Source organism: Delphinapterus leucas, chromosome 10 (genome assembly GCF_059928025.1).
Source record: "Delphinapterus leucas isolate spDelLeu-1000000601 "Yukka" chromosome 10, BTC_Dleu_Yukka2, whole genome shotgun sequence".
In the NCBI taxonomy this organism is placed as follows: domain Eukaryota; kingdom Metazoa; phylum Chordata; class Mammalia; order Artiodactyla; family Monodontidae; genus Delphinapterus; species Delphinapterus leucas.
In genome coordinates, this window is record NC_143138.1 from 77,839,871 (window position 1) to 77,858,243 (window position 18,373).

General features: G+C 40.6%; 1 protein-coding gene across 1 annotated transcript in view; it reads right to left on the reverse strand.

The window, feature by feature from the left end:
- Positions 1-1,958: 1,958 nt before the first annotated feature.
- The window catches only part of CADPS (calcium dependent secretion activator), a 153,517-nt gene continuing 137,102 nt past the window's right edge, over positions 1,959-18,373 (reverse strand). Inside the window, exons 17-20 of the mRNA XM_089919888.1 lie at positions 5,940-6,041; positions 4,166-4,229; positions 3,631-3,754; positions 1,959-2,017 (exon numbers count right to left, since the gene is read on the reverse strand). Of these exons, the coding sequence (XP_089776014.1) occupies positions 1,959-2,017; positions 3,631-3,754; positions 4,166-4,229; positions 5,940-6,041 (349 nt within the window). The remainder of the gene's footprint in view (positions 2,018-3,630; positions 3,755-4,165; positions 4,230-5,939; positions 6,042-18,373) is intronic.

Here is an 18,373-nt window from a genome sequence, read left to right on the forward strand (position 1 = left end):
CAAAGAGGAAGATTAGTTTGCTTCAGTCACTGTTTTTTTTAAAAAAGCACATGAGGCCAAATCACTGGAATCCTGAAACCAAAGATGAAATGAAGCTCCACAGCAAACCAGGGTTCTGTTCCTTCAAAACTTATGCCTTTACAGAAATTCTGCTCTATAGAGGTCAACATCTAGTGGGCATGAGATGTAGTTAGACAGCACAAATTAACTCCTTAAGTATTACTGCAACTCCACATCAGTCTTTGGGAGTACATACATTAAGGAGCTATTAAAAAACAAAAACAGAAACAAAAACTAAATATAACTCAACAGTCCTGATGGTTTATAATGCATATACAATTGGTTCACCTGCGTCCTTTTGATTCTCTATTTGAAAGAGAAAGCACAACAAGGAGAGAAGAGAGAGAGAAACAAGAACACATATGCAAGGATTAATGAGCAAGTGAACCAAAATGCCCCCCACTTATGTGTGATACATGATATTGGAAGGAAAAAGTTGCCCTTGAGTTCCCACCGCCCAGAAGTGTGGGGTCAATGCTGCACAAATAGAAAATTAGTCAAATTAAGTTTAATGTGAAATCAAGCTGTGACACATACATGAACTCTCCAAGTGACAACTAAGTCATACGTTCTAGCCAGAGCTTAGAGGACGAGGACAACTCCAAATCTCCAGAAAGAACAAGAAAAAGCTTCCCAGTTTCCGAGAACAGACAGGAGGCATATAAGATCTAACTTTTACAGAGAACGGACCACCCTGTGTGATCTACCCACAACAGTTTGACATCTTAAACATGGAAAAGAAAGCACGGTTTGGCCCCAACTGTCCTTTATCTGACACCTAACACATTGCTCCCCACCTAGCTGCTACCTTTTGATTGTGTACCAGTGACAAGCACCTTACAAATTGGGGTTACACACAAGCAAAGTAAAAATGCATTCAGGTCACAGACAGAGAATAACTGAAAAACTTACAGACAAATCTGAGTTTATCACAAACAAATGGCTTAATTGTCTAACCTGTGTTAGGCTGATAAAAGTGACTGGACTTCTCACACTGGGTTTCACAGACAGAATCAACAGACAAGCCAATGCTAAAAAACTTGAAGCAAGGAGAGTGAGTTGGTTTGGATCTGAATTTTCTTGAAATAATGAAAACAGAAAGAGTGAAGACAGCATGGCGAGGAGGTGGTAGGTACTCACGAATGGTTAAATCCATCACTTGGGAGGCCAAGCAGAAGACAGGATGCTCATACATTTCTCTCTTTTTCCCTATAAAAGAGGATTTGGGCATGCAAGAGGCTTAGGTCAGAGGTCAAGAGGTTATAGGTCATAGGTTAGAGGAAAACGTTACATTAGCTCAAAGGAAAATAGCCACAGAATATTTTGGGATAAACACAGGATAAAAGAAAAAGGAGTTTCCAAATTGGAGATCTACTGGATTAACCATTCAGCATGCCGTGAGTCACGAGAGAGATTGTGACCATGATTTTACACGTCTCTTTAGAATTATTTGCAAGAATACAATGACCGAAAACATCATGAATAAAGGGAAACAGAATTTCACTGATTGAAGGCTCCAAGATACTAAGGATTTCAGACTTTAGTATCTAAGGCTCTTGAGGTATTTCTTCATAAACATAGTCTCCAGCAATATTACTACAACTTCTTTCCAACATTCTCAGGGAACTAAGCTGTTAATGGTCACAGAGAATCTCAAATGTCAAAATGCAAGATTTCTTTGCCGGGGGTAGGATCAGAACCTTGTAAAAGAAAGTTGTCTGGTAGTAATATATTTAAAGCTGCCATGTCTCAGCCTATGGTGGACTATGTTCATGAAAGAAAACCTGATACATGCAGCCAGAGGATGTTGGGTTGTCTGAATTAACAATCCCAGCATGCTTTGAAATTGGTGTCACAGCCACTTTTGCAGGGTTAACGTCAAAAAGTGGCTGAGCCAATCACGGACAAGGAAGGAGAGAAGCGGAAGAGAGCAGGTAGTGTGGAATGACGTACTTCTCTGAAAAGAGAGTTGGAAAAAAAAGATTGGTTTCTTCAAAGAACCCCCAGCCCTAAAAGTCACAGTGCAAAAGATAATTAACACAACCAAGAAGAATTGAGGCACAAAAGGAAATTACAGACCAGCTGATCTACTTCAGAAATGAATGCATTTTTACTTACAGATCTTAAAGTTTGTTTTTGGATATATTTATCTGAAAGAAGAGAGCAGATCTTACCAAAAGACTAGTCATAGCTAGACCAAGACCTACACATGAGGCAGCAGACGTGGCAACAGAACGTTTCTTGATCCCATCCCATCCCTGGCCTGGCCTGGCCTAGAATTACTAGGTACCCGGTTGACTTTAACAAATACAACCAATCATTATGTCCTGGGAAGGTAAATGCTGGAATCATTATTTGCTAATATAGCCCTTTAACGATCTCCTTGTTCCTCTATTTTTGTCACTCATTACCAAGTCAAGAGTTGATAAACATCCTTTTAGTGCCCAATTCTTAAGTGTTTCTCCCTGGATGCATAACAACGAATTCATTACCACTGGTACACAATTTCCATTGTCAGACAGACAAAATTGAGAGAAGGAGGACATGGAATGTACAGAACACTGCGCATTTGACAATGACCTTAACCTAATTCTCTAAGGAAACAAGGACTTTGGCAGGGTAAGTGATGGGGTTTTGCTAATTGATTAGGTCTCTCTTGTTTTTTCTTTTCCCAGTCATGTCCTGAAGGCAGACTATGGGTATTTGCTGGTTTTGTTTGGGTGTTTCACATGAGAGAACATCAGATTCCAGAATGCGGACACATTGAGTTTTGCACACAGAACTTCCACATTTATACACTTACACCACGGTCAAGTTGGGTGTGGTTTTCAAATCACCCTATAGCAGCCAACAGGGTAACAATGAGAAGTGATTAATACCTTTGCAAATGAACAGGTCCCAAAGAACCATATCTTCTCAAGTAGAGTGGACTCAAAGTGCCTTTGGGCGATTACTTGGTCATTAGTGACCACTTCCCTAAAACTTGAGAGGGCAGTGACAACAACCACCCTAGGTTTGGAGTAACAAGATTGAATAAGATCTAAAGCAAACCAGGAGCCATCAGAGACAGCCGAATACTAACCTGCCATCAAGTTTGAAAAGCTACCGAGAGACAAGATATGTTCAAGAGAGCAGCAAGAGTTAGGCAAAATCTTGATGTTGCTTTATTCAGTTCCTGTTTTACTTCCAATGCTATCAACAGTGGACAACAAACTGTTTAGTTTTCCTCTATTTAAAGAAGGTAGCCACCCTACAGAACTCTTTCATAGAAAAACATTAGCCACAGAGCAAAGTCAGGGCCAACACAGCCTCTTGGAAGGACCTTAGTTGTCTGATAACATCCTATATTCAAAATCCTTCCCTACAAAGACCGTTTCCTGAGACCCTGTGCCTTCAGTCATTTATGTGGCCACAGCTGAGGAAGCTATCCCATTTCAAGTGCTTTCAAGTTTCAGCTTAACATACAGAGATGGGCCACTGTTTTCTGGTGCCCGTCAGAAAAGAGAGAGACTTCCCTAGGGAGGCATACCAAAATTTAAATTAAAAATTGGGGGCAGAAGGGGGCCTTACCTTCGATTTTGGCATACTCTGACAGCCGAGAATAGTTGACTAAAGCAGCCTGCTCTAGACATTTACGGATGACTGTTTTTACCTCCTCTTGTGGTACTGGGGTAACAATATCTTTCATCAAGACCTATAGGTGGAAAAATTAGGTTCTTAAGATGGTTCAACGAAATGTGTTACTCATTCACGTTTAAAGAATTCAGTTTAAAATTAGTTGTGAATGCCTCTTTGCAACTTAACATAGATTGAGTGCCATTGTTAAAGAGAAAATAAAAAATTCCAGTGCACAGTTAGGATGTCAAAGCTTGTCCATGAATCATGGAAGGGCAAGGAGCATATCTTCAATATATCCTAACTATTTGAGAGTCTGGAGATAAAATATCTAGAATTTTGGCAATTTCTTCATATTTATTCTGGTATTTGATGAATGGTAAACAAATCCTTTAGAAATGACAATCTAGGCCATTCAACCACAATATTTAATTACCATGATGTTTATGTCTCTGTGTGTATATCATTTGTCTTTTACTTTCATTCTTACCCTTTCCAAGAGTGAGAGGGTAGCTTTCAAAGCACCTTCAGGTCGACCAAATGGAAAGCAATACCTAAAAAAGACAGAAAAATGTTCAGGTTGCCTGAATCAATTACATTTTAGAATGAAATATGCTGTAACTTGATTCCTATGGCAACTCCCTCTCAGGAACAGAAAATGCTTTTTATTTTGTCACGTTGTGTTATGCTAATCTGAATTCACACCATATATGTGTGTATATAATGTATATATGTGTATGTGTGAATAATGACTAAAGAGAGACTCTGCAAATGTCTGCAGCAGAAAAGAATATTTCCAGTGATGACATAAGGCTCTGTTTGGATTTCTGTTGTGAAGGAGAACCATTTGTTAGCTCAAATGTGACCTTATGTATAATTATTGAGACCAGACTGGCATTAAACAATATTAGTTGAAACAGGCTAAAATTCAAACACACTTACCTAAATCCCCAGAGGATTAATATAGGAAATACAGGAGTGTATTTTGAGCAAATTCATGATGCTACTAATTGTCCTTCCTTGATTGTAGTTTTTAATTGTTATTTGATCTTTTTCTATTGGCAATGTATCTAGCATAGAGTGTATGACCAGTAAAGATTTATCCAGGAGGTTTTTGATGGCACAGATGGTACCTATGTCAGGTACCACTAAGAGCTCTAGTAACTATTTCAGGCTGTCATAAGCCTTTCAAGACACTCTTCCTCATCCTCCCAGGCTATCCTATGTATGTATGCCATTTCTTTCACTTGCTGGCTGAGGGGCCGGGGGCAAGTTACTTAACTTCTCTCAACCTCGGTTTACTCCTTGTTTCAATGGGAATTACAATAACTACCTTACAAATTGTCCTGAGAATAAAAAAAAAAAATGGGTTCATTCTTACCCAGCTTCTAGTTCCCTGTGCAGTGCGCAGAAAGCATTTAATAAATAGGAACTATTTACTATACTATTATAAAAGCTCTTACTATTGATGAGCTCCTATTCCAAGATCTCTGGGTTCAAAACCACCAGTGCAGCATTAAAAATATCTAATTGACTCTAAGGGAGAAGTGGGCTGTGTGGTGCTAAGGCTCAAGCCCAGACCCGCGAGCTGTCTCGAGAGTGTGGGCAAGTGCATGATCAGTCTGTCAAGGCTGAACCAAGATTCTTTCTTTCCCCACATAGCCCACTAGTCCTGTTTTCAGGTAACGGAGAAGGTGGGGATGCTCTTCTGGGTACCACTGCCTTCCTTCCCTATGAGAACTGATTCACAGGAGTTTTCACTGTTGTATTTAAAAACCTTGAAGAAGCGTCAAATTCAACATTTTAGTAGATTTTTTAGATAGATTGATGATCAGGGTCAGCTTACACGAAGAGGGCTTTGTTCTTTCAGTGGAAATAAAATGAACTTAAGATTTCAAAGTCTCCTGGATATTGGGGAACACTGTCTTGGTTGGCTTTTTCATTCAGCGATTTCTTTCTTATTTTTTTTTACTGAAGTATAGTTGGTTTACAGTGTTGTGTTAGTTTCGGGTATATAGCAAACTGATTCAGTTATATATATATAATATATATATATTACATATATTCTTTCTCAGATTCTTTTCACTTATAGGTTATTAAAAAATATTGAGTATAGTTCGCTGTGCTATCCAGTAGGTCCTCATTCAGCTATTTCTAATATTTAGCGTGTCTCTGAGAGATTTACAGTTTTAGAAAATCAAGCCCTTAATTTGCCCCTCCCCAGTCTCATCCTCCTAAAAAGCCCTTTAACCCCAGATCCTTACCTAAAATGTGTAATCTGATTTTCCAACAGAACTCGGAGTCTCTCTTTGATTTCTTCAAAACGTTCCTTTTCTTCAACAGTCACAGTTCCAATTCCATCAGGCCTAAAAGAAGACATGTCATGAGGTGACGGGAACCTCATACGCTGACGCCATCAAATCAGATCTCTAGCAGGGGGAAACTATCCATTTTAGAAGAACAACTACAGTGATCGATGTGACTTTAGGAGAAGTCCTGCTTTTCAGTGCCAGCGACTAGAGGGGATGGGGTATTTTGAGGTTATCATTTGGAGACATTTGCAGAACTGTCGCTCATTTATTGTGAAATGGTAAAATGTACAAAGGGGTGGCTTGCAGGTTAAAGCCAACCTCTAGACCTGCTCTGTTTGGCTCACAGCCTTTTGAAATTTTGAACTGCTTGCCAACATTTTTTACATTAGGAAAGTTTTGTGATACAATTCTCTCACAAATTTGGAACAGCTGGCATTAATTGGAGAGGGGCAACAAACAGCTTCTTCCTTAGCTGGGGCAGGCACTCTCCGGGTCCATATCTCTAATTTACATTACCTGTCTCTCTTGTGGGCACTTATGTTTGGGACTCCTGAACTATGCACACAAACTCCTATGAAAACCAGGAGTCCTGTAAGTGTCTATATTTCCCAGAGGTAAATGCTGTTAAATGACTCACTTTCCAGCTTATAATTACAGATGTTCGGATTAATTTCACCACTCATGTATTAACTAAAGAACAAATTACCAGACATTGTACAAATTACAAGACCTTGATGAAAGAAATTGAAGAAAACTCAAATAAATGGAAAGATATCTTGTGTACATGGATTGGAAGAATTAATATAGTTAACATGTTTGTACTACCCAAAGCCATCTATAAATTCTATGCAATCCCTATCAAAATTCCAGTGGGATTTTTTTCACAGAACTAGGAAAAAAATATCCTAAAATTTGTAAGGAACCACAAAAGCCCCAAATAACCAAAGGAATCCTGAGAAAGAACAAAGTTGGAGGCATCGCAATTCCTGAATTCAAACTATATTACAAAGCTGTAGTTATCAAAACAGTATGGTACTGGCATAAAAACAAACATATAGACCAATGGAACAGAGTTGAGAGCCCAGAAATAAACCCTTGCATGTATGGTCAACTAATATTTGACAAGGGAGCCAAGAATACTCAATGGGGAAAGGATAGTTTCTTCGATAAGTGGCAATGGGAAAACTGGATATCCACATGCAAAAGAATAAAATTGGATCCTTATCTTAGAACATTCACAAAAAAGAACTCAAAATGGATTAAGGACTTAAATGTAAGACCTGAAGCTGTAAAAATCCTAGAGTGAAATATAGAGGAAAAGTTCTTTGACATTGGTCTTGGCAATAATTTTTTTGAATATGACACCAAAGCACAAACAACAGAAGCAAAATAGACAAGACAAAAAAAGTGACACTCTAGCAAACTGAAAAGCTTCTGCATAGCAAAATGTAAAGACAACCTACAGCTGCCTAACATCTAAAGCTGGATTTCTCACTTAATAGTTTGTGACTTCTTTGAGACTCAGTTTCCTTATCTATCAAACAGGGATAAAAACAGTCCTTCCTGAGGGTTTCTATAAGGGTTAATTAGCACATGGAACATGATAACACATACAAATCCCCTGGCACATAAGTGCTCAATAAATGTTTGCTATTGTTATTGCCAAAAAAAAAAGAGACAACCTATGGAATGAGATAAAATATTTGCAATCCATCTATTTGATAAGGGGTTAACATTCAAAATATAGAAGGAAGTCATAAAAAATAGAAACCCCCCCCCAAATAATTTGATTAAAAATAGGCAGAGGACATAGAGTTTTTTCCCAAAGAAGACATACAAATGGCCATTAGGTACATGAAAAGATGCTCAACATCATTAATCATCAAGGAGATACAAATCAAAACTGCAGTGAGACATCACCCCACACCTGTCAGAATGGCTGTTCTCAAAACAAAAAGACAACAAATACGCGCTGGAGAGGCTTTGGAGAAAAATGAACCCTCCTGCACTGTTAGTGGGAAGGTAAACTGGTGCAGCCACTATGGAGGCCAGTACGGAGGTTTCTCAAAAATTAAAAATAAAACTGCCAAGTGATCTAGCAATCCTACTTCTGGGTATGTATATGTATCTGAAAAAAAGGAAATCAGTATCTTTTTTTTTTCTCATTTATTTATTTATTATTTTTTATACAGCAGGTTCTTATTACCTATTTTATACATATTAGTGTATCTATGCCAATCCCAATCTCCCACTTCATCCCACCACCATCACCCGCCGCACCCTCCGCTTTCCCCCTTTGGTGTCTATACGTTTGTTCTCTACATCTGGAACATCACTATCTTGAAGATATATCTGCACCCCCATGTTAACTGCGGCGTTACTTACAATAGCCAAGATAGGGAAACAACCTATGTTGTTTATTGACAATATTATCTATTGACAGATGAACTGAATGGATAAAGGATACTTACACAGTGGAAAATTATTCAGCCACAAAAAAGAAGGCATTATGCTAAGTGAAATAAATGAGACAGTAAGGTTAACACCGATATGTGTATGATAAACACATAGTACTTACATGTGGTATCTAAAGAAGCTGAACTCATAGAAACAGAGAGGAGAATGGTGGTTGCCAGAGGCTGGGGAGTGGGTGAAATGGGAAGATGTTGGTCAAAGGGTGCAAACTTCCAGCTATAAGAGGAATAAGTTCTGGGGATCTAATATACCCTATGGTGACTATAATTAATAGTACTGTATTATTTACTTGAAAGCTGTCAAGAGAGTAGATCTTAAATGTTATACACACACACATACATACACACACAAACACACAAACACAGAGTAATTATACGAAACTAACCTTATGCAGTAATCATTTTACAATGTATCCGTGTATCAAATCATCCCATTGTACATCTTAAACTTACATATGGTATGTGTTAATATCTCAATAAGGGTGGAAAAAAGAACTAACCACATAGGCTATTTTTCAATCTTAGAGAACTACTGCTCATTTAATGGAAAGAATGACCCTGGCATAAATAAATGAATTTCAGTTTAATCACAGTATTCTCATGTTTCTGAATTACCAATAGGTTCACACACATTTTCCTTATTTCCTTTGGCCCATTCAAGTTGAAAATACAAAGGAAGGCTGCATATTTATAGCCCAAATTTATCTGTGCCAAATTAGACGAAGGATAATCTGACCCATTCAAAGTCTTCAGCTCCCAGATCTTGTACTGACTTGTTTTGACTACTGGCTGAGCCAGTTTGCAGATTGGTGCGTCACCATGAAACTTCTATTGGAACATTCTTCAGTTTGCAAATGCAAGTCATCTTGAGACCAAACAAATGGTCTTATTTATAGGCCTTCTCAAGGATCCAGCAGAAGTTGGGAAAATCCTGTATACTAGACCAGTCTGACTGCACAAAAGACTTGGCAAAAGATAGCAGTGTACCTCCTGTTAGGGGTTTATTGGTCAGCTTCCCTTCTTTTTAAGTACTAAAAATGCCCTACTTGAAAAAAGAAAAAACTTCCCCTCACCCACTTTGTAGAAAATACCCCTAAATAGTAAAATGCTATACAGTCCATTTCTTCACACCCTCCTGAACTTAGAGGCAAAATGGTAAATATCAGGTAGGCTGTTGGAATCCATACACGTGTCCTTAGTTTCAAATTTTCAGGAAAAATCTCAAATGTTAATTTATGAAATTTATTTAAAAATTATTTAAACATAAAATGCCCACAAATCTGTAGTTAAATCTCAGGATGAATTCACTGGCCCCACGAAATACCTGTGACACTTTCTGTAGTAACGTCTCATGTGTCTGTTATAATCTACAACTTTCTTTAGCTGTGGCTTTTGAATTTTGTTTATACAAAATTCAGCTTGCTAATGCACTGAACACATGTTTATACAATTGGCGTGTGTACATGCACACAATCGATTGCAGGGAATTAAGCCAGAGAAAAATGTTATTAAATATAAGGTACAATTCAGAGAGGAGTTTATAGATCACAGGAAAAAGCCTGAAAACCATTTAACACAGGCAGCCCAGAGATGTTTGTGGCCATTATTAGGAAATAAACCTCTCTGTGAAGAAAATCATTCCTTCCTTACCCAACAAGTCTTCTAAGGCAATTAGGCAATTAGAAGGCAGCTTTTAGATTCGTGTTTGAGATGACAAAAACTGAACATTTAGTCTGTGCCTGGCTTTCCTGTAATTCTCACTACAAGGGGTATTATAAACATAACATCTGATTATGTTTTTTCCCCTTTTGTTCTGATGATTCACATTTATAACTATTAAAGGTATCAGATGGCAGCTTCCGTGTCTCCTTGAACTACTCTGTGAACACCATTAATCTCCCTATTCAAAAAAGGTAAACAACTAAAAATTACTGTCATTTCTTAAATTTGCTTCTTAATCGCCTATGTCAGTGTGAATAGTTTCATTTTTTTTTTTTTGCGGTACGCGGGCCTCTCACTGTTGTGGCCTCTCCTGTTGCGGAGCACAGGCTCCGGACGCGAAGGCTCAGCGGCCATGGCTCACGGGCCCAGCCGCTCCGCGGCATGTGGGATCTTCCCGGACCGGGGCATGAACCCGTGTCCCCTGCATCAGCAGGCGGACTCTCAACCACTGCGCCACCAGGGAAGCCCGAATAGTTTCATTTTAAATAAATGAAACAAACCAATCTGAGTCTGTAAGACACATAGTACGGAGTTTACCAAAAAAAACCCAGGTGATAAAACACATCACAATTTCGACATCCAATGCACATTTATTTGTAATTGCCGGAATTGCTCTGAAATTATACTGGTAACAGGGGGTGTTATTTTACAAACTGAGGGAGAGATGTGCAGGAAAAATATAATTTGTCCAAGATCACGGGTTGTCACTCCATCAGTTAAAAAGCAAAAATATCCTTTGTGGGGTGTCTGATTTCTCATATAGTTATTATTGAAAATTCTGTCAAACATCGATTTCTCTTCCATTGGCCCCTGTAATCTGTCAATATTAATTGTACAGGTTTTGGTAGATTTCTATGGATCTACTAACTGAAAAATCCTGGGTCAATATATAGGGAGCATTGTTCTCACAGAAGCAATGAAATACTTTCCCTAGAGTAGTGGCCACCTGAGCCTGCCTCAGAGTCACCTGGAAAGCTTGTGACAACTCAGACTGCTGGGGCACCTCACAGTTTCTGATTCAACAGATCTGGGGTGGGACCTTAGAACTGGCATTTGTAACAAGTTCTCTGGTACTGCTGGTTCGGGGAACCTTACTTTGAGAACCTCTGTCTTAGAGCGAAAAAATATTTGGTGGGTGGCTGAATGCATGAAACGGTATTTTTGGAATTGGGAATCCAGGGTTCCCAATTTCCCTTGGATTGAGTGAATTTGGAACCAGAGATCTTCTCTAAGAAGTATATGGTCCACTTATGAAGCTAGCAACCCCTTCCCAAAATGGCATTTGCACTGTTTTCTAGGTGCCATTCCAAGCAGTGCTGGCTGCAAAATAAGTAGAAGAACTGTACTGGTGTCTCTCAGAAGCCATGCTTTTGTTTCTCTGTTTTGGAAACGTTTGGGGGTGATTCTATAATTGTCATAAAACTGGCTCTGCATCTTGTTCTTTTCTCAATACTTCTAACACTTAAGGAATCACAAAGAATGAGAGAAGAGGAGGGCTGAAGCTGGATTTTTAAACTCCTACCTAGCAAACCCCAGGCTGAGATGCGTCTTTACTCAGAACATGTGTCTAGGAGCCTGAATCCTCTGCCCTCTTGTATCCTGACTGATACATTTTCTGCTGGTGGTTTTGCACTTCTTAGGGTCCATTGCCACTTCCTAAGGGCACTCAAATTTCATTTGGAGGAATGACCTTGGCTGCATTGTGTGTAAACTGAGGAGTGTACTCTTCCTGCAGGCCAGCTCCTGCCTTGGGGGGGTCACTATACATCTTAGCCGGACTAAGAGCTGCACTCAGCCAACTGGACACTCGTTCCCGGAACCTTTATATCACGTAAATGATGTAAGGATAAAAGAAACTGGTGGGGTTTGCTGTCTCAGCAGCTGTGCCCTGCCCAGCTTGTTCTCCCAGGTCGGTAGTTCTTAATCTCTGACTGTATCTTAGAACCAGTAGAGCTTTGAGAGGTCCCACCCTCAAGCTCTGATTCAGTGGGTCTGTAGCAGGGCCTACACGTGTCAAGTTAAAGCTCCCTAGGTCATTCCAATGTGCAGGTAAGGACTGGACCACTGCTTTGATCCTGTTTCCTACTTTTCTGTTGCTGCCTTGATTCCAGTTTCCCCCTCCCATTTTTTTTTTTTTGAGGCTCCTGGCATCATCCCCATAAACTCTCTTTTATTTAGATTATCCAGCATTAGTTTTTGTTACTTATGTGGAACTGATGTAAGTTCATAAGGCACACATCCTCTGGCTCCCAATTTTAGTAGAAGCATTCATTGATACCTTTGAACCTAGCTTTAGCAACACACACACACACACACAAGGAAATATGGCCCCTGGTCACTGGTTCCACCTAACTGCACACTGGCTAACCACTCACTTTTTGTATATCATGACCCTGCAAACTTGAGACAATATGCAGGTCAAGTGCAGTCATTTTTGGAGCCCTGTCAAAGACTGGAAGCTCTCCCACCGGCAGGCCATCATCAGAGCCCAAAGTGGGCCTCTCGGGCCACGACAGACTATATTGCATCTGACACAGCAGGCATCTCTGGAATCCACCTTTCAAGTTTTCGGCAAACCATTTTCTCACTGTCCTTCACAAAGTTGACATTTTCGGCAGCACGATAGGAAAGATGTCACGTCGGCTGCTCTTCAAGTTCTTGTCACAGCGGTTAGCACCAGTTCTGTCATCTCCACTCTCCTCACAGCCTCCCATCTTGAGCCATGTCACAAATAATAATACATCTAGAGTTGTGTTTTTCTGGGTTCTTTGGGGGTTTTTTTGGTCAGATTAAAATGACCCTAACCCGGCTGCCCACACTTTAGGACTAGTTATGCAAATTCTTCTCCCTTTCCCCAAATGTTTCTGAGCTAGAGCTTGTTAATTGTCTATTGTAGGATTAATCCAATATGATTAAGCACAAGGCTTTTAATACTTTATTTTGATGCTTGAAATTAAGTGTGAACATTTGAGCCAAAGAATTCAAGCTACCTTGTGTTCTGTGAAAGTGAAATGACCTCTTTGGGGGCGTTAAATTGTTGCTACTCACCCAGGTGAGCACGCAGAGTCCTAGCGTTTAATTATCCTGCTACCAGGGTTCTCCACATTATGTTGAAAGCCGGGCCACAAAACCTCCGTTGGGAAGGTAAGATATCTTTTCAAGAAGGTCAGGTTACTAAATTAATTCAAAGCATACAATGATTGATGTGTTCTGCTATCGCATCTATTTGGTGATCAAGTGTAGAATCCAGTGTAAAAAGAAATGTGTGAATTCAACAAAAGAGGAAAGAGCGTCTGGTCCACCTCTCTGCATACAGCCAGCTTTAAGCTCCAATCACTATCAACAAAGGGTAAAACTCCAGTTGAAGTGGGAATATACTTTCTCTCCAAATGCAAATGTCCACATATGCCGGTGCAGGCACCGTAAACATGATATATTCTCTCTCTCCAAATGGATGCATGCCTACAGACCGCATTACAGATCCATGAAAATGTCCGTAAACAAGCACGATAACTGAATCCTACGTGCTACAAAAATGTTCCAGCCCAGAAACACGAGAGCTGAAAGGGTCAGAGTGGAACAGAATATTTTAGTAGCCGTTCCTTGTAATGGTCCCTAAATAGAACATTTAGACCAAACACACTTTCTTAACTTCTCTTTTTTAAAAAAAACTGACTTCTTCTAGCAATTCTTAATCCTTACAACTTCCAGAATGATACTTTTGCATTTGATCCTAGTGTGGAATATTTTCCTTTGTCTCTTTCAAATGGTTAATAACTACACATTCAAGACCGCACCAAAGCATCATCATCTCAAAAGGAGACATCCCCACTCACTCCTGTGGATGGTATGTGTAAGGCCAACCGGCCCGAGGCAGGGGAACACAATCAGATTCACAGGTTGCATCAGACCGAAACTCTCCGGACCACCCAGTTCCAGAAACTGACCTGGAGACATTCCGGACCACCCAGTTCCAGGAACTGACCTGGGGACTTTGCACCCAGCCCAGCCTTCCCGCCTTTCGAGGGGCGGGACTAACGGTTCCCCAGGATACCCGAAAAGACCACCAAATAAGGAATACCCTGCGCCCCCCCAGATTCACCACACCCCTTTACCTTCTTCCCCTATAAAATCTTGCCCAACCCTCGCCCGGGTGCGACTTCTCTGGCCCCTTTCTCTCGGACCAGTGAACCTCGCCCGGGAGCGCTCCCTAATGAAGCTCACTTGAAGCTTTCCTCTGTTTCGCGGTGCGGTGCCGTTTGTTAAGATCCGACCTTACAGTATGTATAATCTCTAGGTTAATTATAAATTGTAATTAGGACTCTTCACGTCCTGTAGTCACCGCTTCATTATCAAAGCCCAGCCTTACCCTTTCTTCCTCCTCTCCCTCCAGCCCATGCCCTTTTCTAATTATGCCCTGATGCCCTGGGGCTTAGACACGCTGCTAAAACAAATATATCAAGTGTTTGTATCACAAAGAGTAAGATAGGGAACAAAAACAAGCAGTTTCTCCATTACAAATGCACATTGAAGCTTCTTCAGGTTGGCTTTAGTCAGTTTGAAAAAGAGGCCAGGAGAGGGCAAAAATACACAGGTCAAGACTTTTCTGACTTGTTTACTGCTTTTCTAAATATGTAGCTATAACCCAACAATAACAGAAGGTGTCTTCATTCTCTTATAAGGATGGGAGTGATGGAGAAGTCCCTGCCTCTGAACAGTCTCACAGAACGTGGATGTTATTGGCACAAGGACATTAGTTAAAGTGGTCCAGGCTCTGCCCACGTTCTGAAAGCAGCAAGAACCCAAGAGATGATTAGAGAAATGGTACAAAATGTATGCATCGCAGGAACGTACTTATATCTTTCCCCAGAGAAGGACCAATTTCCAAAATTTGTATTACACAGATTTTCCTTTTTGAGGACTAAGTGAAGAGGTGGGTTTCTTTATTTCTAGACAGACATAGACAATTAGGTTTTTAATTCCACCCTGAACACCCAATGACCTTATGTACAGACTTCTGAGTGGTCAGAGCAGTGATATGTGTGGCTTTTGGGTACCACACCTACCCTACCTAAATAGAGTGTGACATCTGAAAATACGTTTTTGCACCAATGAATCTAATAAACACAGCATGAGGACACACTGGTGGAATTTTAGAAGGAAAATGCACGTTATTTGGATGGTTTGTCACGGGCCAGAGAGACTGCACCAATGAGACAGGGGATGCAGCACATTTTATAAGATTTTGTGTCTGAGCTGGAAAATATGCTATTGTCATGGGACAGATTTCCTTTAGGAGGAGAGTCACATGGGTTAAAAGTTAGAATATAAGCTCTAGAGAAAAGGTTTTCTTGGGATGCAGATTTTTACTTGAAATGTGTTTGGGCTTTTTTCCCTCTCCTTCTTAGAAGTCCTTCTGATTAGGTGAAGCTGGTTCTTTAGGATTTAGAGAGCATGACGCAGACATCTGTAAGGCCAGCACTACCTGCTCAGAGCCAGGAGAGGAGGCTAACCAGCCACGTGCTCCTGTCCACAAGTGCAATAATGCCTGTGTCAGTGTGTAACATGAGACCAAGAATGTGAATGTCACTGTCATCCCCCAACCATGCCTGCCTGCTACCAGACTGCTGTATTCACAGGATGGTAAAAGAGAACTACCCTGCTATAGTCTTTTCTCTCTCTTTTGCGGAGGGAGAGTTAAAAACACCAGACATAATGTCATGATGGGTGTATGTGTGTGTAACATGGAGAGAGAGAAAGGGAGGAAGGGAAGGAGGGAAGCAGAAATTGGAGAAGAAGGAAAAATATACATAGGCAAAATGACTCATTTACTTCCAGCTAGGCATTCCCCAAAAAGAAATAAAGGAAACCATTACATGACATGGATTGGGAGTGAGGGACCCACATTGGAGGCAAGGACACGGTCAGTAAAGCTGTGGTCCAGGGGAGAGAAGACAGAGACCTGAATTCTGGCAGTGGCATTGAAGAGAACGAGAAGTGGATGGACTTGAGAGATATTTAAGGGCATTGACAGGGCACGGTAACTGAATCCTTGTGACGTGCTGAGGAAGGAAACATCAAGCATGGCTCCCAAGGTTTTGTCTTGGGCAGCTGGGTGGATGGAACCACTTACTGACTTAGGGAAGCTGATGGAGTAACAGAGGAGAAAAGTGAGCTCCATCTGAGTGTTCAGTTACTCAGATCTAAGCCACAGGGATCACACGGTCTTTGCACACAAGTGGCACCTTGGCTCCAAATACATCTCCCAAAAGAATCCTTGGATGCATTTTCAGAGATTTTTAGGACTCATGCCCTCTTACATCTGCTCACAGACTCATTAATCTACGCATCTTACTTTGGATTGGGGCGTTGGCATTATGGATTTGTTAATTGCTGATACAATGTACTTTCTCCGCAGGCCATATGTGAAGAACAGCACTGGCATTCAAGAAATGTTAAATAATAATGTAAATGAGAAAAATTTCCAATCCCAATAATAAAGGGATCCAAGGAACACTGACGCAACTTGCAATCATCGGAGCTGTTTGACTGCCTTGTCATTGTGGGACAGTGACCAAAGTGATGTTAATCTAAATGTCATCTAGAAAGAATACTAAAAATATTATGGTGAAAATTAAGTACTGCAACCTTAGGAGCTGATTTAAAAATTAGAAGATATAGCGATTTACATCTGTGGATCTGATGATCGCCAAGTGCAGCCAGCTGAACATACCCACATTTTCCGTTTCTTTCCCTCTCTCTTTGAGAAAATGGGTTCAGTTTTAAAGAGCTAGTGCAAACTAATGTTCCCTCAATCAGTGGTTCTTAAATGTTGCTACATATAAGATTTTAAAACCATGATGCTTAGGCCATATCCCAGACTAACTAAATCAGAACCTCTGCAGGCGGGGCTAAGGCATCAACATTTCTTAGGCTCTTTAAGTGATTCCAATGTGCAGCCAAGTTAGACTACCAAGGCCTTGCGTAAGTAGGATCTGCAGACCAAATGCCTTAGAAATACGTGGGGAGGAACTGATTACAAGGGCAGATGCTTGACTCCATCTAAGACTTGCTGAATGAAATTATTTGAGGATGGGTCCTCATACTCTCCACTTTAACAAACTCCCCCTGTGATTTATATGCACACCACAGTGTGACACCCCCTGCACAAGCTGAAAATCAGTGTCATGCCTTTAGACACAGAATACGTCTGTGTAAAAGAAACCAAAATCCAAGTAAAACGGAGGAATTTCATCCCATCACCTGAAAGTTGGATGTTTCGGGTTTTGTTTGCAGGGGGCTGCCCTGTGCATTGTAGGGTATTTAGAAGCATACCAGGCCTCTACCCATAGATGACAACAGCACCGCCCTGCCCCAGTGTGACAATCAAAAATGTCTCCAGGCATTGCCAAGTGTCCCCAGGGGAAGAGATCACCCCTAGTCAAGAACCACTATGCTAAAAGATTCCAAACATGTGATGGTTCCATATCTTCCACTGCTTGGAATTATGAACAGCAAACACCTTCCTGATTGACCAGATATGTCTACTTTGGATTAGATAGTTTAGATTCAAGTAGGTCTAGTGTTTCACAGAGACAGGGCACAGGTTTTCAAAGAAGGTGGGATAAACCCAGTCACCAGCACCTGAGCCATCACTCATGATGTCCAGTTGCAGTAGGGTCGGGCTCTGCCTTCACCTAGGGGGGGCTGCTGAGTTATGAATATGTAAAAAATGGAAAATTAGGTAAAAAGCTACTTTTTACCTAATCTAAAGTTGGTTGTGAGAGGCCAGTAGGAATGAACTCTATTGTTCAGTTAAATTCAGTTAAAGGGCAATTTGTTTCCATGAGTCATGAGTTCCTTCTTATTGTGGGTCAAAGAATAGATAACCTCTCCACACAAACAGTGTTCATCCTGGTGAAAGAGGTAGGAAAATGGTTTTTTTCCCCCAGTACCAAAAGGCTGTTAATTGGTGTTCAAAGGAGACCCTCCTTTTAGGTGGTCTAAAGCTCCAGATACACTCTGACTTCTTCCACAAGGTCAAAATCACCAGGTGGGCCAAACTGATTTTGGACATTTTTAGGACAAAAATGGAAAAGTCTTTAACTAATTCAGATGGCTGCTAGAGGATCTCACCTAATGCTGAAATCATATCAAATGGCTGAATTTGCATCTCACACTATACACAAA